This window comes from Rhinoraja longicauda, chromosome 4 (genome assembly GCF_053455715.1).
Source record: "Rhinoraja longicauda isolate Sanriku21f chromosome 4, sRhiLon1.1, whole genome shotgun sequence".
NCBI classification, from domain to species: domain Eukaryota; kingdom Metazoa; phylum Chordata; class Chondrichthyes; order Rajiformes; family Arhynchobatidae; genus Rhinoraja; species Rhinoraja longicauda.
Genome location: NC_135956.1, coordinates 14,697,013 through 14,721,386, shown reverse-complemented (window position 1 = coordinate 14,721,386; position 24,374 = coordinate 14,697,013). Strand labels below are relative to the sequence as shown.

Here is a 24,374-nt window from a genome sequence, read left to right as displayed (position 1 = left end):
TATGAGACTGAGAAACAAGAATAAAACTGTTAGAGACATCAGCTAAACAGGCTTCCAAAATCAACTGTTTGGAACATCATTAAGAAGAAAGAGAGCACTGGTGAGCTTACTAATCGCAAAGGGACTGGCAGGCCAAGGAAGACCTCCAAGGCTGATGACAGAATAATTCTCTCTAATAAAGAAAAATCCCCAAACATCTGGCCGACAGATCAGAAACACTCTTCAGGAGTCAGGTGTGGATTTGTCAATGACCTCTGTCCGCTGAAGACTTCATGAACAGAAATACAGAGGCTACACTGCAAGATGCAAACCACTGGTTAGCCGCAAAAATAGGATGGCCAGGTTACAGTGTGAAAAGAAGTACTTAAAAGGGCAACCACAATTCTGGAAAAAGATCCTGTGAATAGATGAGATGAAGATTAACTTATATCAGAGTGATGGCAAGAGCAAAGTATGGAGGAGCGAAGAAACTGCCCAAGATCCAAAGCATGCCACCTCATCTGTGAAACACGGTGGTGGGGGTGTTATGGCCTGGGCATGTATGGCTGCTGAAGGTACTGGCTCACTTATTTTCATTGATGATACAACTGCTGATGGTAGTAGCATAATGAATTCTGAAGCGTATAGACACATCCTATCTGCTCGTTCAAATAAATGCCTCAAAACCCGTTGTCCGACGGTTCATTCTACAGCAAGACAATGATCCCAAACATACTGCTAAAGCACCAAAGGAGTTTTTCAAAGCTAAAAAAATGGTCAATTCTTGAGTGGCCAAATCGATCACCCGATCTGAACCCAATTGATCATGCTTGTTTTGTATGCTGAAGAGAAAACTGAAGGGGACTAGCCCCCAAAACAAGCATAAGCTAAAGATGGCTGCAATTCAGGCCTGGCAGAGCATCACCAGAGAAGACACCCAGCAACTGGTGATGTCCATGAATCGCAGACTTCAAGCAGCCATTGCACGCAAAGGATACGCAACAAAATACTAAACATGACTACTTTCATTTACATGACATTGCTGTGTCCCAAACATTATGGTGCCCTGAAATGGGGGGACTATGTATAAACACTGCTGTAATTTCTACATGGTGAAACCAAAATGTATAAAAATGGCCTTTATTAACATCTGACAATGTACACTTTAACCACATGTGATTTTTTATCGATAGCATATCTCAAATTGTGGAGTAGAGAGGCAAATAAATAAATGACAGGTCTTTGTCCCAAACATCATGGAGGGCACTGTACAAGTCCGTAGGTTAATGAGCTTGGTATAAATGTAAAATTGTCACTAGTGTGTGTAGGGTAGTGTTAATGTGTGGGGATCGGTGTGCCGAAGGGCCTGTTTCTGCGCTGAAACTAAACTAAGCTGAACTTATGCACTTCAATTTACTCATCAAAGATTTCCTTTCAGGTAACCTGCTACGACTATGACAACGATGGATCACACGATCTGATAGGGACGTTCGAGACCAATATGGAGACGTTGCAAGTAGCATCACATATTTCACCAGTGAGTTATTATCTAATAATACAGAAGAATTATGCTGTTTTACTTTACTCTTTGTAAAAAGAGGAAAATAAATCTATAATGTTTTCTTTTGGAATACCCAAGTTTTTAAGTTCATATGTTTTAGGAGCAGAATTCGGCCATTCGGACCATCAAGTCTACTACGCCATTCAATCATGCCTGTTCTATGATTCTCTCTCAACCTTTTCCCCACAACATCTGACAACCTTACTGATGTATTGTACACTTTCATTGATCTCCGTCCCCTTTGATCTCTCGTTGTCACACCTTACCCTTCCATATCTCTGTCTCCCTCTCCCTTGACACAGTCTGAAGAAGGGTCTCGACCCGAAATGTCACCCATTCCCTCAATCCAGAGATCCGGCCTGTCCCGCCGAGTTACTCCAGCATTTTGTGTCTATCCTTACTAAATACAGTTTCTCTTTATTTCTTAAATGCTCCACTTTGCATGCCTATGTATTTAGGCTGCAACCAATGCGATTTCACAATAACATACTAATAGCAACACCGTTATTTAAAAATGATCAGCAATTGGTCCTGCATGTGCATTCATTTGATAGATATTCTTATGGCTTAAATAAAGATAAATAAACTTTCCAGGGAGTATTGGTATAAATTCCCATGAATGAATAGATGGGGTTATTGATGCATCTTCTGATGAAACTATGATATAAATAAGATACAAACAAAGAGCAGCCCTGAACTATTATCAGACTATCTTTGATCGGACTTTCCTGGCTTTACCTTGCACCAAACGTTATTCTCTTCTATATGTGTACGCTGTGAGTAGCTCGATTGTAATCATGTATTGTCTTTCTGCTGACTGGTTAGCACGCGACAAAAGCTTTTCACTGTACCTCTGTACATGTGACAATAAACTAAACTGACTTGCTGGAAACTCTAGACTCCAGTGTGATCCACAGTTTATCAATGTCATTTTTAATGTTTTGATAATTTTTTTTCAATGTTATTCCAGAATGAATTTGATTTTTTTTTTAAATCCTTAAATTATTTTGCCTGTCACAAAAATAATTTTAAAGTAAGATACTTGGGGTTTAGAATTGCTGAAATTGGCTGTGCACAATTGTGCTTTGTTTAGTTTTGAGATACAGCGTGAAAACAGGCCCTTCCCCGTACACTAGCACACACAGTAGGGACAATTTTGAACTTTTACCGAAACCAATTAACCTACAAACCTGCTTGTCTTTGGACTGTAGGAGGAAACCGGAGCTCCCGGGCAAAACCCACGCAGGTAACAGGGAGAACGTACAAACTCCATACAGCCAGCATCCGTAGTCAGGATCGAACCTGATCTCTAGCGCTGTAAGGCAGCAACTCTACTGCTGCGCCACTGTGCCGCACATTCTGTTGGAAGGAGAATATTGCACAGAAACAAAGCCCAATCCTGCTCTAAGAATTTTTACACATTTATTTAATCAAAATGTAAAATTTCCTGGCACTTTTTTCCCCTCAGTATTTGTTCCCTTGTAAATAGCCAAGAGAGAGAGAGTCAGTCTGATTAAAGCACTCTGTAACAGGCTACAGCTGTGACTGGACTTTACCCTCAGTAACAACTGAGAATGAACTTCTGCCTGATTTACTTTCGACCACGGCAATCTGCACGTGATCATGTCCTGCTGTTCCTCAGGACCTTTGAAGCACTTAAAAGTGGAATAACTCCAAATAATCTGCAGGGAAAAAACACTCTCAATGCTAATTAGATTCCTTTCATTTTTAGTTGTAGAATAGGTTTCGAAGTTCATATTAAATTAGTCTAGTGTAAGTGACGTGGGATTTAAAAAAATTCATTGATCTTTTATTTTGTTTGCTTATTATGTTAGTGGGCAAAATTAGAGCACATGGTATTGGGGGTAGGGTACTGACATGGATAGAAAATTGGTTGACAGACAGAAAGCAAAGAGTGGGGATAAATGGGTCCCTTTCGGAATGGCAGGCAGTGACCAGTGGGATACCGCAAGGTTCGGTGCTGGGACCCCAGCTATTTACGATATACATTAATGACTTGGATGAAGGGATTAAAAGTACCATTAGCAAATTTGCAGATGATAGTAAGCTGGGGGGTAGTGTGCATTGTGAGGAAGATGCAATAAGGCTGCAGGGTGACTTGGACAGGTTGTGTGAGTGGGTGGATACATGGCAGATGCAGTTTAATGTAGATAAGTGTGAGGTTATTCACTTTGGAAGTAAGAATAGAAAGGCAGATTATTATCTGAATGGTGTCAAGTTAGGAAGAGGGGATGTTCAACGAGATCTGGGTGTCCTAGTGCATCAGTCACTGAAAGGAAGCATGCAGGTACAGCAGGCAGTGAAGAAAGCCAATGGAATGTTGGCCTTCATAACAAGAGGAATTGAGTATAGGAGCAAAGAGGTCCTTCTACAGTTGTACCGGGCCCTGGTGAGACCGCACCTGGAGTACTGTGTGCAGTTTTGGTCTCCAAATTTGAGGAAGGATATTCTTGCTATTGAGGGCGTGCAGCGTAGGTTCACTAGGTTAATTCCCGGAATGGCGGGACTGTCGTATGTTGAAAGGCTGGAGCAATTAGGCTTGTATACACTGGAATTTAGAAGGATGAGGGGGGATCTTATTGAAACATATAAGATAATTAGGGGATTGGACACATTAGAGGCAGGAAACATGTTCCCAATGTTGGGGGAGTCCAGAACAAGGGGCCACAGTTTAAGAATAAGGGGTAGGCCATTTAGAACGGAGATGAGGAAGAACTTTTTCAGTCAGAGTGGTGAAGGTGTGGAATTCTCTGCCTCAGAAGGCAGTGGAGGCCAGTTCGTTGGATGCTTTCAAGAGAGAGCTGGATAGAGCTCTTAAGGATAGCGGAGTGAGGGGGTATGGGGAGAAGGCAGGAACGGGGTACTGATTGAGAGTGATCAGCCATGATCGCATTGAATGGCGGTGCTGGCTCGAAGGGCTGAATGGCCTACTCCTGCACCTATTGTCTATTGTCTATGTTATCTATTAAGTGCTGTGTTTACAAATCTTGTGCGAGTAAGAATTTCATTGTTCCGTTTCGGTGCATATGACAATTAAACACATGACGATGTATACATTTCTCTTGGTGTTTTTTATTCACACAGGCTGAATTTGAGTGTATTAATCCAAAGAAAAAACAGAAAAAGAGGAATTACAAAAACTCAGGAATAGTAAGCTTCAAATTGTGTCAGGTGGGTGTCATTGTAGGGCCGTTACTCCAGGACTCTAAATTAGTGTTTTTCATTTTACTGCATTTTTGCGATAATACCCAATTTGTCAAAGGGAGCACTTAATAATTTCCATTATTATTTTTTAAAATTATGATAGTTAATTGCATAAAACAGTTAAATGCCTTGAATTATATTACTCACAAGATAAGAAACTAATTGATGCTTTGTTATAAATCAATGAATTACAGGCATTTTTGACATGTGCAAACGTTAACATTTTAATTATTAAATTTGCAGATTGTGAAAGAATATTCTTTCCTGGATTACATCATGGGTGGCTGTCAGATGAACTTCATTGTAAGTTTGACCACTGGGTGGCGCCGCAGTGGCTGCTTCGCCACAGTCTGTCTTGTCCTTTTCTTCTTTGTTCTTGGTATATGTTAAATGTATGTTTTAGTGTTCTTTACTTTGTTATATATGTGGGGGGGGGGGGGGGAAACTTTTTTTAATCTCTTACTTCAACGGAGATGCAAAGTTTTTTTGTTTTTTTCTCTCCCCCCCCCCCTCCCCCCTCCCCCCTCCCCCCAATATCGTATCCATGTCTGCACTGCGGCCTAACATCATGGAGTTGGCAGTCCCTTTTCCAGGGATTGACCTCGGAGCTCCAACCGCGGGAGCCTGCGGGCTTAACATCGTGGAGCTGGCGGTCCCTTGATTAGGGACCGACTTCGGGAGCTGCAGGCCGCTCCTAATCCTTGATTAGAATGGGTGTCAAGGGTTATGGGGAGAAGGCAGAAAAATGGGATTAGGAGGCAGAGATCAGCCACGATTGAATGGCGGAGTAGACTCGATGGGCCGAATGGCCTAATTCTACTCCTAGAACTTGTGAACGTACTGAGGTACAGTGAAAAGCTTTTGTAAATGTGAGTTTTGCACTTGATCTTTTTGCACTACATTGGTCTCACTCCCCAGAGGTCGCATTCATCCTGCGATCCAATCAAATTATACTATACATGAGGAAAAAGCAGACAGAAGCCAAAGAATAATCGGACAGCTCCATGTTTTTTTTGCATTGGCTGGGAATTGAACCCGGGTCTCCTACGTAGTAGGCTAGAATTCTACACCAGAACCACCAATGCTGCAATATTATCTCGGTAACTTCTGAAATCTGCCCTATTGCACTTCTGGCCTTCATCCCTGATTGAGTCATAGAGTAATACAGCATAGAAACAGGCCCTTTGGCCCAAATTGCCCACCCCGACCAACATGTGCCATCCACACTAGTCCCACCTGCCTGCGTTTGGCCCTCTAAACCTATCCTATCCATGTGCCTGTCTAAATACTTCCATCCTTTGTGTGAAAAAGTTACCTCTCCGGTTCCTTTTAAATCTTTCCCCTCTCAACTTGAAGCTATGTCCTCTGGTTCTCGATTCCCCTACTCTGGGCAAAAGACTCTGCACGTTTACCCGATCTATTTCTCTCATGATTTTGTACACCTCTATAAGATAACCCCTCATCCTGCGCTCCAAGGAATAATGTCTTAAATAGATGACAAAGAGTTCTACCCTTGATGGATGTACTGCAGATGAGAAGTCCTTAAAATCGGAATTTCCTTAAGTGTCACTACCCCCCTCTTTGAAACGTGTCCGTGTCCTGAGATATCTTTATCATCCTCGATATTTTCTTTTGGTTATTCTCCTTTGAAGACCTTGGGATGCTTTACTGTTAAAGAAGCCACATTACCAAGAGCTGCTGTTTTGTGTTTGCCCTGTGCTTTGCTGCCCCTCCTATGCCAAGCTTTAAAAACAGCGATGATATGAAAAGTTAGCTGTTGATCACATAACCAAAATGTTTTTATTAACTCAACTACTTGCAGAGTCAGGGAGTGATTCGGCATGGAAACGGGCCCTTCCAAAATCGGTATTTGGCAGAGATCAGCCACGATTGAATGGCGGAGTAGATTTGATGGGTCGAATGACCAACTTGTGAATTTGAATGATATTTGTGTTGCCCTTTTTGCTTTTTAATTTCGAGCATATGCTTTCTTCTTCTTTGCAGGTCGGCATTGATTTCACAGGCTCAAACGGAGACCCTCGTAAACCTGACTCCCTACATTACATTAGTCCGAATGGATTTAATGAATACCTGATGGCAATCTGGTCTGTTGGAATGATCATTCAAGACTATGATACGTAATACATTCCTGTTTGTTTATTTTATCAGTCAGGCTTGGTTGTGTTATGTGATGCCATTCTTTGCTTGTTTGGATTATACACATACCTTTGCCTAGAAGGGGAAGAAATGACCTGACTTGCAGACTACTTTTTTTAATGCAACCACAGGGTTAGAAAGTGTAGGATCAGACTGAGACTGTTTAGTCTCCCTCTGGAAAGGAACTTCCATGCTGCTCCACAGCATTTCAGAGCTGCATTTGAATACAATTACTTGCTTCGATGTTGATGCGCTGAATTGGAAGTCAATTGTAAATGATGCGAAAATAGTTTTGTTCATTTTATTTATTGTCATAGATTTAAGAAGTATTTTACACACTGGACATTATGTCTGGTGTTTGCTTCTATTAATGTAAGTGCAGCTAGCTGTTATCATATCATATCATATATATACAGCCGGAAACAGGCCTTTTCGGCCCACCAAGTCCGTGCCGCCCAGCGATCCCCGTACATTAACACCATCCTACACCCACTAGGGACAATTTTTACATTTACCCAGCCAATTAACCTACATACCTGTACGTCTTTGGAGTGTGGGAGGAAACCGAAGATCTCGGAGAAAACCCACGCAGGTCACGGGGAGAACGTTACAAACTCCTTACAGTGCAGCACCCGTAGTCAGGATCGAACCTGAGTCTCCGGCGCTGCATTCGCTGTAAAGCAGCAACTCTACCGCTGCGCTACCGTGCCGCCCAGCTGTTCTTTCAGGTGAAAATGTTTGTGGCACAACCCATTTGGATGGCACAGTGGCGCAGCGGTAGAGTTGCTGCCTTACAGCGCCAGAGACCCGGGTTCGATCCTGACTACGGATGCTGTCTGTACAGAGTTTGTACATTCTCCATGTGAGCACGTGGATTTCCTCCGGGTGCTCCGGTTTCTTCCCACACTCTAAAAACGTACAAGTTTGTAGGTTAATTGGCTTTGGCTGGTTGTAAAATTGGCCCTCGTGTGTAGGATAGTGCTAGTGTACGGGGATCGCGGATCGGCACGGACTTTAAAGTCCAAAGTAAGTGCAAGAAAAGTTAAAAAAAAAAAAAAAATTCTGAGCAGAAATCCTTCTCTAATTATACTCGACTGTAGTTAGAATAACGTTGAGGCTTGGGGCAGATTTGGCACGATCGTAGTGAATGGTGAGGCAGACTTGAAAGGTTGAGTTATGTACTCCAGCTTTTGTTTCTTGTACTTTTGTGTGTTGCTGATTTGTTTCCCTACTAAAATGCCCAGATGCTAGCACACAATAAACCACTGGGTGCAGTTAACAGGAATACAAACAGAAAGTTAGATACAACGTGCTGGAGTAACTCAGTGTCTCACACACCACCTCTGGAGGAAAAGGATGGGTGATGTTTCAGGTCGGGAACCTTCTTCAGACCAGAAACGTCACCTCACCTTTTCCTCCAGAGATGCTACCTGACCCGCTGAGTTACTCTAGCATTTTGTGTCTATCTTTGGTTTAAACCAGCATCTGCAGTTCGACAGGAATTCAAACAGGCTTCTTCCAGTGAAACAACAGGAAATCATGGTAGTGCATTATTATGGAACAGAGGGCTAAGGTTCCAAATAGGGCTGATATTGCAACAAACAGTTTTATTTTAAAGAGTTATTACATATATACTTTTGAGTAAGAGTAACTCTCAACACTTTTTACTCCTTTTGATATTTTTACTTCCTGGTATTATTTTTCCTCTCAAAGATTTAATAGGAACCTGAGGGGTAACTTTCTTACGCAAAGGGTGGTAGGTGTATGGAACGAGCTGCCAGAGGAGGTAGTTGAGGCTGGTACTATCGCAACGTTTAAGAAACATTTAGATAGGTACATGGATAGGACTGGTTGAGAGCGATATGGGCCAAAGGCATGCAGGTGGGACGAGTGTAGAAGAGACATGTTGGTCGGTGTGGCCAAGTTGGGCTGAAGGGCCTGTTTCCACGCTGTAAGACTGAAGGGCCTGTTTCCACGCTGTAACAGTTAAGATAATTACAGAGCATAATCTCTATTTGCAGCTTTTCTAAACTTGTGGAGAGCATAGTGATTGAGAGGCTATTGCACAAGACTTGGTCACCAATTTGTCTTCAGTGAAAAGGAATTGGATTTCTGTGCTCCATATTTCATGAAGCTCTGATACATCTCAGAGAAATTGTCATAAATAAGTTATTTTATTGTATACTTTGAAGCCTAAAGTGACAAGTGTGAATATGTTGTTTATTCTTTTTATCTTAAGTGCTTTTTGCTTTCCTTTTAAATCTCTATTAATTATCCATTGTATCTTCAGTGACGATGATTTAATAAGACATTTAAATGTGGCATGAAAAGTAATTAGGAACCTGCATGAAGAAAATGTGATGATATTTATGTATCTCTTAATTTTGAGGCATTTTGCTGCACGTTTCTATAAAATATCCATGATTCACTTGTTAAATGTTGACATTTGGGATGGGATGTTTAAAAGGATTTGTTAAAGTTATGTAAGAGTTTAAAATCCTATCAATTGAATGCAGTCCTTGTCAATGCATAATTTTCCCTGCTTAAGCACATGGACGAAGAAGGGCGGCACAGTGGCGCAGCGATAGAGTTGCTGCCTTGCAGCGCCGAAGACCCTGGTTCAATCCCGACTACGGGTGATGTCTGTACGGAGTTTGTACGTCCTCCCCGTGGGTTTTCTCCGAGATCTTCGGATTCCTCCCACACTCCAAAGACGTACAGGTTTGTAGGTTAATTGGCTTGGTAAATGTAAAAATTGTCCCTAGTGGGTGTAGGATAGTGTTAATATGTAGAGATCGCTGGTCGGCGTGGACCCGGTGGGCCTGTTTCCACGCTGTATCTCTGAACCAAACTAAAACGAAACTTATATTTAGTAGATGAGATGATCCATCCTTGTTCAAAAAATCTCCTTAACAATGTAGGAATAGTCCAACTTCTCCTGCATCCAAAGTGAAATCAGTGCAGATGCCAAATCAGGAGTCTAATAGACTGCCCTCTGGTGGTGTATCTGCGTTTATTTGCCTTCCTACTATGTGCCTGGTTGCTGTTGTTCTCTGCAGCTTGATCACATACCAAAAATTAAATTCCTAAAAACAAAGAGAATAAACAAATATTTAAACTGTGTTAAACAGTAGTAGGATACTATATAATTTCCTCTTTTAATTTCTCATGGAAACTGAGATTAAGAGCTCAGAATAAACATACCATTGATTTAAAACAGGATCGCCAAGTCTGAAGAAGGGTCCCGACCCAAAATGTCACGCTGCCCATATCCTTCCGAGATGCTGCTCGACCCGCTGAGTTACTGCAGAGACCTTGTGTTCTACCCCAGATACCAGCATCTACAGTTCCTTATGTTTCACACGTAATCTTCAGTGGAAATTATTTTGACAGAACTACTTCCACTGATGAATGTTCCAGAGTTTGTTTAGAATTCATGTTTATCTTGCCATCTTTGATGTTTACTTGCAATTCAAAGTAAAACTGCTTACCACTGCTTCTGTGGCCATGTTCTATGAAACCACTGTAGACCCTCCATTTTGTGAAGTCGCTTTTAGAATTGGTCACTGCACAGTAATTTGGTTCGACTAATTTTTAAAAGGAAATAATTTTTGCCATTTAAATCTACATGATTATGTCTGTTCTAATAATATTTGCCTTGGCCACTAATGTCATCTTTTATTACAGATAGCAATCAATAAGTTTATTGAGATGATGAATGAATGAGAGGTTGTCTTTATTGTTTATCATCTTAACATCTCTTCCATATTGTTTAGTTTAGTTTAGAGATACCGCGCCGAAACAGGTTCTTCGGCCCATCAAGACCGCGCCGACCAGTGATCCCCACACGTTAAAACTAATCTACACACACCAGTGTAGGAATATAACTGCAGATGAAGGTAGACACAAAAAGCTGGAGTAACTCAGCGGGTCAGGCAGCAACTCAGGAGAGAAGGAATGAGGTGACATTTCGGTTCAAGACCCTTCTTCAGACAGACACACACCAGTGACAATTTTACAAAAATACCACTCCAATTAACCTACAAACATGTACAAATGGGTTTGTAGGTTAATTGGCATGGTATAATTGTAAAATGATATATTTGGAGTGTGGGAGAAAACAAGATCCCGAAGAAAACCCACACAGGTCACGGGAAGAATGTACAAACTCCATACAGACATGACCCGTAGTCAGGATCGAACCCGGGTCTCTGGCGCTGCAAGGCAACAACTCTACCACTGCGCAGACTGCGCAGACCGGCGGCACGGTAGCGCAGCGGTAGAGTTGCTGCTTTACAGCGAATGCAGCGCCGGAGACACAGGTTCGATCCTGACTACGGGTGCTGCACTGTAAGGAGTTTGTACGTTCTCCCCGTGACCTGCGTGGGTTTTCTCCGAGATCTTCGGTTTCCTCCCACACTCCAAAGACGTACAGGTATGTAGGTTAATTGGCTGGGTAAATGTAAAAATTGTCCCTAGTGGGTGTAGGATAGTGTTAATGTACGGGGATCACTGGGCGGCATGGACTTGGAGGGCCGAAAAGGCCTGTTTCCGGCTGTAGATATATGATATGATATATGTTGCCCTCGGATTATTGTCTTTAATAATCTTATGAACTCATTCTCCTACTATATAGCCCATCTCAATTGAAAGCCTTTCAGGACTGACTTAATGCATTCCATAAATTTGGAGACTCGGAAGTGTTTGACTTCCGATGGATCCTTCCTTTTGTGGATTTTGCCAAAGGGTAGCTCTGTCCATGAGCTCATGTGCAGAACTATTCAACAGTGAGAACATTTTGGTCTAAGGTTTTTATGTACGAGTTTCTGTCTGATTGTGGAGATTAAATATTTTGAGGTATATCCGTTGCAAAACAATGACATCTTAGAATCTTACGACATTTGCGGGATGGCACAGTGGTAGATTTGCTGCCTTACAGAGCCAGAGACCTGGGTTTGATCCTGACTACGGGTGCTGTCTGTACTGAGTTTGTACGTTCTCCCCATAACTTGCGTGGGTTTTCTTGGAGATCTTCGGTTTCCTCCCACACTCCAATGACATACAGGTTTGTAGGTTAATTGGCTTGGTATAAATGTAAATTGTCCCTAGTGTGCGAAGGATAGTGTTAATGTGTGGGGGGCGGGGCGCTGATTGGTGCGGACTCAGTGTGTCGAAAGGCCTGTATCCGCGCTGTATCTCTAAACTAGAGATCTTTATTGTGCAGAATACTTGTTGAAACTCACTGCCATTTGACATCTTGGCTTTCTTTATTCATTTGTATGTTTTTGATTATGATTATTTTAATACAGAGACAAATTGTTCCCAGCATTTGGATTTGGTGCACAGATACCCCCTAACTGGCAGGTAATTGTGGAATGATTAATGACAGAAATGAAAAATTTGATACTGTGTTTGGTTTAAAATTCATACCTTTTCTATGGCCATTTACCTCTAGGTATCACATGAATTTCCGCTCAATTTTAACCCGGCAAATCCATTCTGTGCAGGTAGGCCATTTCCTTTGTCTTTTATACCTTTTAAGACTGCAATCTGTAATCGATAAAAGGACACAAAGTGTTGGAGTAACTCCAGCAGTTCAGCTAGCATCCCTGGAGAACATGGATAGGTGATGTTTTGTGTCAGGAACCTTCTTCAGACTGATTGTGGAGGGGTGGGGTGGTGGTGGGGGTTGATAGGCAAATGGTTGGAACAAAGGCCAGACATAAGAAAGGAAGGTTTCGTTTGGAGATACAGCGTGGAAACAGGTCCGTCGGCCCACTGGGTCCACACCGACCTGCGATCCCCGTACACTAACACTATCCTATGCACACTAGGGACAATTTACACATACACCAAGCCAATTAACCTATATACCTGTCTGTATGTCTTTGAAGGTGTGAGACAGGTTTGATGAATTGCAGATTGTGAAGTCAGAGGGCGAAAAATAACATGGGGGGGGGGGGGGGGGGTGGTGGAGGAGAGAATCGATTTGGATGAAGGAATTAAATGTAACATCTCCAAGTTTGTGGATGACTTGAAGCTGGATGGCAGTGTGAGCTGTGAGTAGGATGCTGTGAGGCTGCAGGGTGACTTGGACAGGTTGGGTGAGTGGGTAGATGCATGGCAGATGCAGTATAATGTGGATAAATGTGAGGTTATCCACTTTGATGGCAAGAACAAGAAGGCAGATTATTATCTGAATGGTGTCAGATTAGGAAAAGGGGAGGTGCAACGAGACCTGGGTGCCCTTGTATCATCAGTCACTGAAAGTAAGCATGCAGGTACAGCAGGCAGTGAAGAAAGCTGATTGCATTTTGGCCTTCATTGCGAGAGAATTTGAGTTTAGGAGCAAGGAGGTCCTACAGCACTTGTACAGGGCCCTGGTGAGACCGCACCTTGGGTATTGTGTGCAGTTTTGGTCTCCTAATTTGAGGAAGGACGTTCTTGTTAATGACGGAGTGCAGTGTAGGTTCAAGTTAATTGCCGGATGGTGGGACTGACATATGATGAAAAAATGAATCGACTGGGTTATATTCACTGGAATTTAGAAGGATGAGAGGGGATCTTACAGAAACATATAAAATTCTTAAGGGATTGGACAGGCTAGATGCAGGAAAAATATTCCCCATGTTGGGGGGAGTCCAGAACCAGAGGTCACAGTTTAAGAATAAGGGGTAGGCCATTTAGGACTGAGATGAGGAAAACTTTTTCAGCCAGAGAGTTGTGAATTTGTGGAATTCTCTGCCACAGAAGGCAGTGGGGGCCAATTCACTGGATGTACTCAAGAGAGAGTTAGATTTAGCTCTTAGAGCTAACGGAATCAAGGGATATGGGTAGAAAGTAGGAACAGGGTACTGATTCTGGATGATCAGCCATGGTGTTCATTCAATATGATTATTGAATGGCGGTGCTGGCTCGAAGGGCCGAATGGCCTACTGCACCTATTTTCTGTGTTTCTAAATAGCTGGGAGTCCAGGTTGGGCACGGGGGATGTGAGAGGTTATGTAAAAATTGGAGAATTCAATCTTCACACTCGAGCACTTTGTGTCCTTTTACGTATTAACCTGGCATCTGCAGTTACTTGTTTCTACATCTGTAATCAATACTTACTGCCAATACTTACTGCCGTAAGTAATCTTTCACAATAGTGCTAAACATTATTTGGTTATAAAGGTTGGAACAACTTAAAGTGCTGTAAATGCATTCCTAATTGCTCTGTCTGAACAAAGTGTGTTTAATTACAATAGACAAAAGGATGAACATTTCAAAAAAATCATTGATGGAACTTGTTTCCATGTTGCATTCCACGGCTTTTAAAATTAAAATATTTCTTAATGAAATAAGAGTTATGTGTTGCAAGGATAACCTAATTTAAAAGCTGAAATATTGTGCTTAATGGATTAGCACATCATTGTGCAAAATGATAATAGTTCCATTTAGTGCTAACATTTGGTGATTATCTATTCAAAGCATTAATACCAAGGCACTACATTTCAGCCTTGAGCAGTATTCTTTAAGGACATGCCAACAATATATCAATCTCTTTTTAATCTAAGAAATCAAAGTAGGAGTGGGTCATTTGCTCTCCCCTCAGTCCTGCTCTGCCATTCAGTAAGATCATGGCTATTCTTTCACCTCAGGACCACTTTCCCATACTAACCCCATACGCTTAATATATCAAAAAATCTACCCATCGTTATCTTGAATGTACTCCGCGATTAACCCTCTAGAGCACCTCCCAAAAAAAAAAGATTCCTGGCCGTCTCAGTCCTGACTGACCACCCACTTAACTTGAGACTGACCTTGGCACCCGACATCATGAAGAGGGGACACATCAATCCCACTGCAACCCTGTCAAATCCTGCAAGAATTGTGCATGTTCCAATTAGTTCAATTTTCGTCTAAATTCAGACCTCGACTGCTTAATCCCCACTCGTACAACAAAACTCATCATCCCAAGAACCGATGCACTCCATCAATTACGGGCGGCACGGTGGCGCAGCGGTAGAGTTGCTGCCTTACAGCGAATGCAGCGCCGGAGATTCAGGTTCGATCCTGACTACGGGCGCCGTCTGTACGGAGTTTGTACGTTCTCCCCGTGACCTGCGTGGGTTTTCTCCGAGATCTTCGGTTTCCTCCCACACTCCAAAGACGTACAGGTATGTAGGTTAATTGGCTGGGTAAAATGTAAAAAATGTCCCTAGTGTGTGTAGGATAGTGTTAATGTGCGGGGATCGCTGGGCGGCGCGGACTCGGTGGGCCGAAGGGCCTGTTTCCGCGCTGTATCTCTAAATCTAAATCTAAATTGTAACTGGGTAGAGAAACCAGACCTGCAGAGACATAGTCATCCAGCACAGAAACAGACCCTGTGGCCCAACTTGAACCATGCCATCCAAGATGCCCTATCTACATGTCCAACCTGCCTGTACCCGTCCAAACGTCTTTTAAATGTTATAGTACCTGCCTCAACTATCTCCTCTGGTAGCTCGTTCCATATACTTACCACCCTCTGTCTGAAAAGGTTGCTCCTCGGGTTTCTATTAAATCTTTCACCTCTCACCTTAAACCTATGTCCTCTTTATTCCTCTACGCTGGGTAAAATACTCATTTACCCGATCTATTCCCCTCATGATACATAACATGTGCATGGTATTTGAGATGACCTCTAGATAATTGGAGCAGGATCTTACAACTCCTTATAATCAAACATACAATTTGCCTTCCTAATTGCATGCCGAGCAAATTGTCAATCCCTCCTCATCTGCTGCTGGACCTGCTGAGTGCCTCTAGCACTGTATTTTCTGTTCACAAATCAGTGATTTGTGTATGAAAGCACCATGGTCTGCATGAACAGCAACCTCTTTCAAACTCCCATCAGTTAAAACAAAATCTCTGCCTCTTGATTTATTCAACCAAAGTGCAAACCTAATGGCTTTTTATATTACGTTCCATCTGCAAAATCTTTGTCTCACCTGTTTAGTTTAGAGATACAGTGTGGAAACCGGCCCATCGTAGTCCGGATCGAACCCGGGTCTCTGGCACTGTAAGGCGGCAACTCTACCGCTGTGCCACCCATGTGCCTGTTTGTACTCTAATTTGCCATACAGCGTCCTCTTTACATCACACACCCACCTAGTTTTATTGACAAACTTAGATATATTACATTCGTTCCACTTCTCCAAAACCTTGCTTTCAGAACCCATCCTTGTTTCACTAAACCACCCATACATAGCCTTTGAAACTGGAAGTGGTCCATTTTGTTCCTTCACTTTGTTTTGTCTGTTAAATCTCAATCGAGACCACTATTTCACGCTCTGTAATTTAGTTTCCTCTTTTTGTCACCTGTAGTCTTCACTTGAAGGCCATGTGGAAGTGCAAATAATACCACAACAAGTGGTTCACACATAATCTACTCTACTAGTTCAAACTTCAGTCGAGTTGGTAAACATGACTTCCCTTTCATAAATTCATGTCCACCAGGCTTTGGTTAAAAAGGCTTTTGGCACATTGGCCCTCATCAGTCAGGGTATTGAGTATAGAAGTTGGGAGGTCATGTTGCAGTTGTATAAGACCTTGGTGTGGCCGTCTTTAGATTATTATGACATGAAACTACATCTTATCTTGGTCCCGGCACCCTCCCCTGACATCAGTCTGAAGAAGGGTCTCAAACCGAAACGTCACCCATTCCTTCTCTCCTGAGATGCTGCCTGACCTGCTGAGTTACTCCAGCATTTTGTGATACTTTGGATTATTGTGTTCAGTTCTCGACACCATGTTGTAGGAAATATGTTAAATGGAAAGGGTGCAGAGAAGATTTGCAAGATATTTCCAGGACTCGAGGGTCTGAGCTATAGGGAGAGGTTGACTCACATTCCTTCCCACTTTTCAGGAAGATTTCTTGTCATATTCTATTAAGGCATACACAAAACTGTATGACTCGCTATGACTCTTAAGTCGGACTCAAATACAATAACGTGCTCTGAAGAAGGGTCTCGACCCGAAAAGTCACCCATTCCTTCTCTCCAGAGATGCTGCCTGTCCCGCGCTGAGTTACTCCAGCATTTTGTGTGTACCTTCGATTTAAACCAGCATCTGAAGTTCTTTCCCACACAGTGCTTTGGGACTTTGGTGAGATTATCAAAGGAGCTTTATGTTGAAAATGTATCTATCTTCTACTGCTATCCCGACGACACATATGTGTAACATTAAAAATGGGAATGCATTTTGAGCACCTGCTGCATCTGCAGTTCTGCAAAATGGGTGAAGTTGTTGTGAAACGTGAAATGAGAACGGTGGTATATTCTCTGTCTCCCATGAAGTTTGGTTTGTCAATAGGAGTGCAAGGGATTGTTGAAGCCTACCAGAACTGTCTGCCTCGGGTGAAGTTGCATGGTCCAACAAACTTCTCTCCCATAATAAACCACGTGGCAAGGTTTGCAGCTGCAGCAGCCCAACAGCCAACAGCGTCAGTGAGTATTTCCCTGTCTATGTTTGGGGATCCTCTCCTTTAATGAAGGACAAAACTTAAAAGCTGTAAAGGCATTAATTTCTTTTTTTTTAAATTCCGATGAAATTTAACTTTTTGAGAATTGAGATTTTATTTACAGGTCCATCACCGATTTCTTTTCCCCCCGGCACCCTTGGTTCCAGAGCCTTTCTGGATTATCCATTTTGCTGGACCGACAGAGGTTTTGGGGGAGCCGGGACACCGGCTTACAAAGTCAGCCTCTGATGTCGGCTAGGGGAAGGATCTGCTGGCTCCAGCTGGGCCGGAGTTCCAGAGCCATGGCCACAGAGGGCAAATTTGACTCGTCAATCGGCACAGAAGTCCCGTTGAGGTTGAGATCGGCGGTCTCACCCCGTCTAGTCACCACATTTTCAGGGGGTACTTCTGGGGGGGGGGGGGGGGAGGTAGATTGTCCAGATTAAAGAGGGGTTGGAGAACCTATTGCTGGAAAGTCGGTGGTGGACCTGTAGTATGAGCATTCTTGCAGCACAAAAGGAGGCCATTCAATAGACAATAGGTGCAGGAGGGGGCCATTCGGCCCTTCGAGCCAGCACCGCCATTCAATGTGATCATGGCTGATCATTCTCAATCAGTACCCCGTTCCTGCCTTCTCCCCATACCCCCTGACTCCGCTATCCTTAAGAGCTCTATCCAGCTCTCTCTTGAATGCTTTCAGAGAATATCCAGCTCTCTCTTGAATGCTTTCAGAGAATTGGCCTCCACTGCCTTCTGAGGCAGAGAATTCCACAGATTCACAACTCTCTGACTGAAAAAGTTTTTCCTCATCTCAGTTCTAAATGGCCTACCCCTTATTCTTAAACTGTGGCCCCTTGTTCTGGACTCCCCCAACATTGGGAACATGTTTCCTGCCTCTAACGTGTCCAACCCCTTAATAATCTTATACGTTTCGATAAGATCTCCTCTCATTCACGGCAGAGAGCTTTTGTTAGCTCTGAGAAAACTATCCATTTAGAGTTTGGAGATGCAACATGGAAACAGACTCTTTGGCCCACCAAGTCAACACCGACCATTCGCACTAGTTCTATATTTCCCCTTTTACTCACCCACACCCTGCACACTTAGGGTGATTTACAGAGACTCTGCACGTGTTTGGGATATGGAAATAAACCGGAGCACCCAGAGGTAACCCACCTGGTCGCAGGGAGAGCGTGCATGTTCCACTCAGATAACAGCCAAGGTCAAGATCAAACGCGGATCGCTGGCACTATGAGGCAACTGCACCACTGTGCTTACCCCCAACCTTAGTCCCATTGTTAACCTTTGTCCTTTTACCCTTTTAAATTTGTGTGAAATAATTCTCAAGTTCTAATTTCTCTTATCCTTGACATAATTTCAGGAAACTTTACCTATCCTATCTGGTCCTTGAAGCGATTTCTTGGATAGTGTGCTTAAAGCTGGAAACATTGTGGTAGCAATTTTTTCCCCAAAGGTCCCGAGCATATGTTACATCCATATTGTTTTGTTAGTTTAGTTTAGTTTGTCACCTGTACAGAGGTACACTGAAAAGCTTTTGTTGCGTGATAACCAGTCAGCGGAAAGACAATGCATGATTACAATTGAGCCATCCATAGTGTGCAGGTAGTATCTTGAAACTCTTGAAACTGTTATTTGATTATAAATGTGTTTTAATAGTCATTATCCCAATGTGGTATTCTCAGTGTATACAGATCAGTACACTGCACACATCTAGTATCAGTGTACAGACTTTATCTCCATTACTTATGATTTAACCACAATTATAACTCGTAATGGAAGCCATCAGCTTTATGAATCAAAACCATCTTGAAGTGTGTGAAATTTGTGAAGCTTCAGCATACAGGTTAAATTACAACCCTATTAAATGTAGTTACTGCAGCTGATTAATTTGTGCAAACTAAATTGCACTTGGTGAGATGATTTTGTTTTTTTCCGAATAGCAATACTTCATCCTGCTGATCATCACAGACGGAGTGATAACAGATCTGGATGATACACGACAGGCCATTGTTAATGCTGCCAAGTTGCCAATGTCCATCATCATTGTTGGTGTTGGTGGAGCAGATTTCAGTGCCATGGAGTTTCTGGATGGCGATGAATGTGTTCTAAAGTCACCAACTGGAGAGACCGCCATCCGAGATATTGTTCAGTTTGTGCCTTTCAGAAAGTTCCATAATGTAAGTTTTATATGATCTCACTACTTTCAAATAAGAGGTGGACGTAGTGTTCCATTGTCAAGGTTGGATTTGGGTTAGAAAACACTTGTAAGATCATAATTAAGTTCATGAGTGATAGGAGCAGAATGAGGCCATTCAGACCACCAAGTCTACTAAATCTATTCAATCATGTCTGATCTATCTCTCCATCTAAACCCCATTCTCCCGCCTTCTCCCCATAACCTCTGACACATGTACTAATCAAGAATCTATCTATCTCTGCCTTAAAAATATCCACTGACTCACAGCCTTCTGTGGCAAAGAATTCCACAGATTTACCACCTTCTGACTAAAGAGATTCCTCCTCATCTCCTTCAAAAAAGAATGTCCTTTAATTCTGAGGCTATGACCTCTAGTCCTTGACTCTCCCACTTGTGGAAACATCCTCTCCACGTCCACTCTATGCCTCTCATTGTCCCGTACGTTTCAATGAGGTCCGCCATCATTCTTCTGAACTCCAGCGAGTACAGGTCCAGTGCCTCCAATGCTTATCATATGTTAACCTACTTTTTCCTGGGATCATTCTTGTAAATTCTTGTACTTGCAGATGTGGTAGAAATTTAGATCAGATCAACTATTTTTAAGTCTGAGTTAGTAGCTTGAAGTTAACCAAATATATGAAAGGATATTGGAAATTACAAAATGCTGAGTTAAGTGACATTATAATGGTAGGAAAGGTAGGTGAGGTAAATTTTAGACAGGAAAAAAAGCTGGAGTAACTCAGTGAATGAAGTCATGGCAGCATCTCTGGAGAAAAGGAATAGGTGACGTTTCAGGTCGAGACCCTCCTTCAGACTGAGTCAATGGAAAGGGGAACAAAATATATAGACAGTGCTTGGGAGAAATGAATAGAAGAAATGCAAAAAGCAACGATAATCAAGGAAATGTGTGACACCCAGTAGGCCATTGTTGGATGTGGGATAGGTGATAACGAGTAAACAAACAAGGGGAACTCAACAGTACCTCAGTTAAAATAGCACCCCGACTAGGGTGGGGGAGGGACAGAGAGAGGGGGTGCAAGGGTTACTTGAAGTGAGAGAAATCAATATACAAACTGTTACGTTGTAAACTGCCCAAGAAAAATATGAGATGCTGTTCCTCCATTTTATGTTTGGCATCACTCTGACAATGGAGAGGCCCAGGACAGAAAGGTAAGAATGGGACGGGGAGTTAAATGGGGAGTTGGCAACCGGGAGATTTTAAGTTCAATTTTAGTTCATGCAACTTTTCAAGAACTATTGTAATTTTAATTTTATTCTCTAAATGAGTAACTTTGCAGTAATTATTGTAATTTTATTTTATTTCCTGATTGAGTGATTTTTCAAGAACGATTGTAATTTTATTTTTCTTCTCTGAATGAATGAATAAGGCTAACCTATCCCTGAAGACTAATGACTCATGATAACTGATGACGAAAGATTAATGTTTTAGACATTTACACCTGGATAATTGTACTGCGCGGGATGTATTTCAATGCTTTATCTTTGCCCATATAATTCTGGTTTGACTGGGATTGATTTGTTTTTAGATTATTAGAATTATTAATTTGTACTTTAGGCTAAATTTTAACTAGCCTATATGACTTAAACCGGATTGATGTTTCTGTCTCTGTAGGCCACAAAGGAAGCTCTTGCACAAAGTGTACTGGCCGAACTGCCTCAGCAAGTGGTTTGCTTCTTCAATTCACGCAAGCTACGTCCTCCAAATGAGCCCGACCCTGAAGCCCTCTAAATTCATAGCTAAATGATTATAATGCACGATGCCACAAAAGATAGTTTTCACTAAAGTAACATCAGAAATGCATGTGTTAACATTCAATGTATTTATGTTACATCTGTCTGTATTTTTTCAAAGTTTTAGAATTATTTTAAATAGTTTGTTGCATTATAAATATTTTATATTCAAGTTAAAAAGTGACCTTTTTTTAACAAATGGATGGTCAAATCATTGTATCATAATCATTTACTATCTGTAAAATTGTTCATTTGCCACGGATACCATTTTTAGAAATGCTTAAGGAAGCAATCTTTTGTTAACCTCTTAATATATTCTACAGATTTTATACTGTTGTTATAATTCAGCTTTTGAATTTTAGGATTATATGCCTGTATCTGGCACCAATGTAAACAATTTTAATTGCTTAATTATGGATTTGAGAATGATTTACATATCTAACAGTGCATGAGTATAATGTACTAAGTGTAATTTAGGAAAGAGTAATTTGAGCATTAACATTTTGAAAACTTTGTGATTATACTGTAGGCTATATTATCCAATCCAAGATGTTCTATGTATAATGCAATTTTTAAACTGATTATGTACTAATTAGAAGATTTAGTTTTGACCATATTGATTGACTTTATGCATTATTTATTGTTCCTAATTTTATCATTTAGGTTTTGTCTGTGTTGTTAAAGTAAATGCTGGATAACTACTGAATTTCAAAGAAACCATCAAACAGATTTTTTAAAAAGCGCAATGATACTTGACGATCAAGCCTGCTAATTTAATAGCACAGCAAGAGAGAGTCATTAAATTACATGTCCCTGAACCCAGAAAATTAACAGTTTTTAGAGTGGGAATTTGAAAAAGACTGGGACCCAAGGATGCTTTGAAGTCTAAGAGTTTTGTTCTAGCCCATGGTTACAGAGTGAAAGCCCGCCTAATGCGATAATATTTTATTGTGATACTGGTGATATCATAGAGTCTTCAATAAAGGGGTGGCGCAGTGGTAGAGTTGCCGCCTTACGGCGCCAGAGACCCGGGTTCGATCCTTACCACGGGTGTTGTCTGTACGGAGTTTGTACGCTCACCCTGTGACCTGTGTGGGTTTTCACCGGGTGCTCCGGTTTCCTCCCACACTCCAAAGACGTACAGGTTTGTCAGTTAATTGGCTTGGTAAAATTGCAAATTGTCCCCTTCGTGTGTCGAATAGTGCTCGTGCACGGGGATCGCTGGTCGGCGTGGACGGTGGATTGAAGGCCCTATTTCCACGCTGTATCTCTAAACTAAACTAAAGGTAATACTTATAGAATTGCTGATGGCCAGAGTCGATATTGTTTTAATATTACGGCATCTGGAAATACAATTGGTTTGACGGAGGCTTCAAGTACTTGAAATTGCAACTCACCGTCTGTTGCTCTTCTGTCTGGAGGGAGACCATTATCGTTTTTTGTTACTAGATGCCAACATAATTGGTGCCAATTTCCAGCATTTGGAATTTTTATTTCAAGAATTGTGATTTTTAAACATGAATTTTGCTCATTCATTATTTCACCTGAAGCTCCCATTTAGGGTGGGGCAGCTGGGGGAGCTGCTGCCTCAGTGCGTGAGAGCCGGGTTCGATCTTAAGCTCCAGTGCTGTCTGCTTGGAGTTTGCGCATTCTCCCTGTGACTGCGTGCGTGCTCCGGTTTCTACCCACATCCCAAAAAGACGTGCGAGTTTGTACGTTAATCTGGAATGGATGAGATAGGGGGATAACATAGAACTAGTGTGATTGAGGGTCAATGTTGACAGTGGGCCGAAGGACATGTTTCCACAATGTATATGTCAATGATTCCATAAGGGCGGCACAGTAGCGCAGCGGTAGAGTTGCTGCTTTACAGCAGATGCAGCGCCGGAGACTCAGGTTCGATCCTGACTACGGGTGCTGCACTGTAAGGAGTTTGTACGTTCTCCCCGTGACCTGCGTGGGTTTTCTCCGAGATCTTCGGTTTCCTCCCACACTCCAAAGACGTACAGGTATGTAGGTTAATTGGCTGGGTAAATGTAAAAATTGTCCCTAGTGGGTGTAGGATAGTGTTAATGTACGGGGATCACTGGGCGGCACGGACTTGGAGGGCCGAAAAGGCCTGTTTCCGGCTGTATTTATATGATATGATGATATGATTGTCAGAATTGCTGGAGTTTATTCTTGTCATCTCATACTGCCTCTACTTGAAACACTCCAATATATCATGTGCATTGTTTTATAGGAAAGATTATAATTTAGTCATTTCTTCTTGACCTGAGACATTAAGAATTGTTAAACAATTTATTAATCTATCTTCAATAAACTTATCCTGTTCATTCAGTATCAAGTCACTCTCCAATTTTGTTCCTTCTATCTGTAAGGTGTATTAATATGGCACAGTGATGCAGCAGGTAGAGCTGCTGTCTCAGTGCCCGAGACCCAGGTTCAATCCTGAGCTCAGATGCTGTCCGTGTGGAGTTTGCATGTTCTCCCTGTGACCATGTGGGTTTCCTCCCACATCCCAAAGGTGTGTGGATTTGTGGGTTGGTCTGTCTCTGTCAATTGCTCCTGGATGAGAAAGTGGAATAACACAGAACTAGTGTGAATGGGAGGTCGATGGTTAGCGTGGACTAAAGAGCCTGTTTCCAAACTGTATCTTTCAATTCAATCAATTAATATGATTTTATAACATAACATAACATAACAACACTTTATTGTCATTCGGCACAACACCGAACGAAATTTCAGCAGTCACAAGACAGCAAAAAAAAAAGCAAAAAAAAAAAAACACAGGACACACGACCCCAACACAAACATCCATCACAGTGACTCCAAACACCCCCTCACTGTGATGGAGGCAACAAAACTTCCCCTCTCCTCCCCCCGCACCCACGGACAGGCAGCTCGACCCCTACCGAGGCAACCGACACGCACAGCCCCCGCAAGAGGATGGAAGGCCCCGCGGCCGAGCCGCCCCGGGCACCGAAACGTCCCGCGGC

At 42.2% G+C, this 24,374-nt stretch overlaps 1 protein-coding gene across 2 annotated transcripts in view; it reads left to right on the top strand.

Moving 5' to 3' along the window:
- The window catches only part of LOC144592593 (copine-3-like), a 50,341-nt gene extending 26,677 nt beyond the window's left edge, over positions 1-23,664 (top strand). For both annotated transcript variants that reach the window (XM_078397242.1, XM_078397241.1), the window contains 9 exons: positions 1,418-1,516; positions 4,646-4,732; positions 5,009-5,068; positions 6,770-6,903; positions 12,232-12,286; positions 12,378-12,429; positions 17,258-17,391; positions 19,367-19,603; positions 21,257-23,664. In XM_078397242.1, coding sequence (XP_078253368.1) covers positions 1,418-1,516; positions 4,646-4,732; positions 5,009-5,068; positions 6,770-6,903; positions 12,232-12,286; positions 12,378-12,429; positions 17,258-17,391; positions 19,367-19,603; positions 21,257-21,373 — 975 coding nt within the window. In that variant the 3' untranslated portion in view covers positions 21,374-23,664. The remainder of the gene's footprint in view (positions 1-1,417; positions 1,517-4,645; positions 4,733-5,008; positions 5,069-6,769; positions 6,904-12,231; positions 12,287-12,377; positions 12,430-17,257; positions 17,392-19,366; positions 19,604-21,256) is intronic.
- Positions 23,665-24,374: the final 710 nt, after the last annotated feature.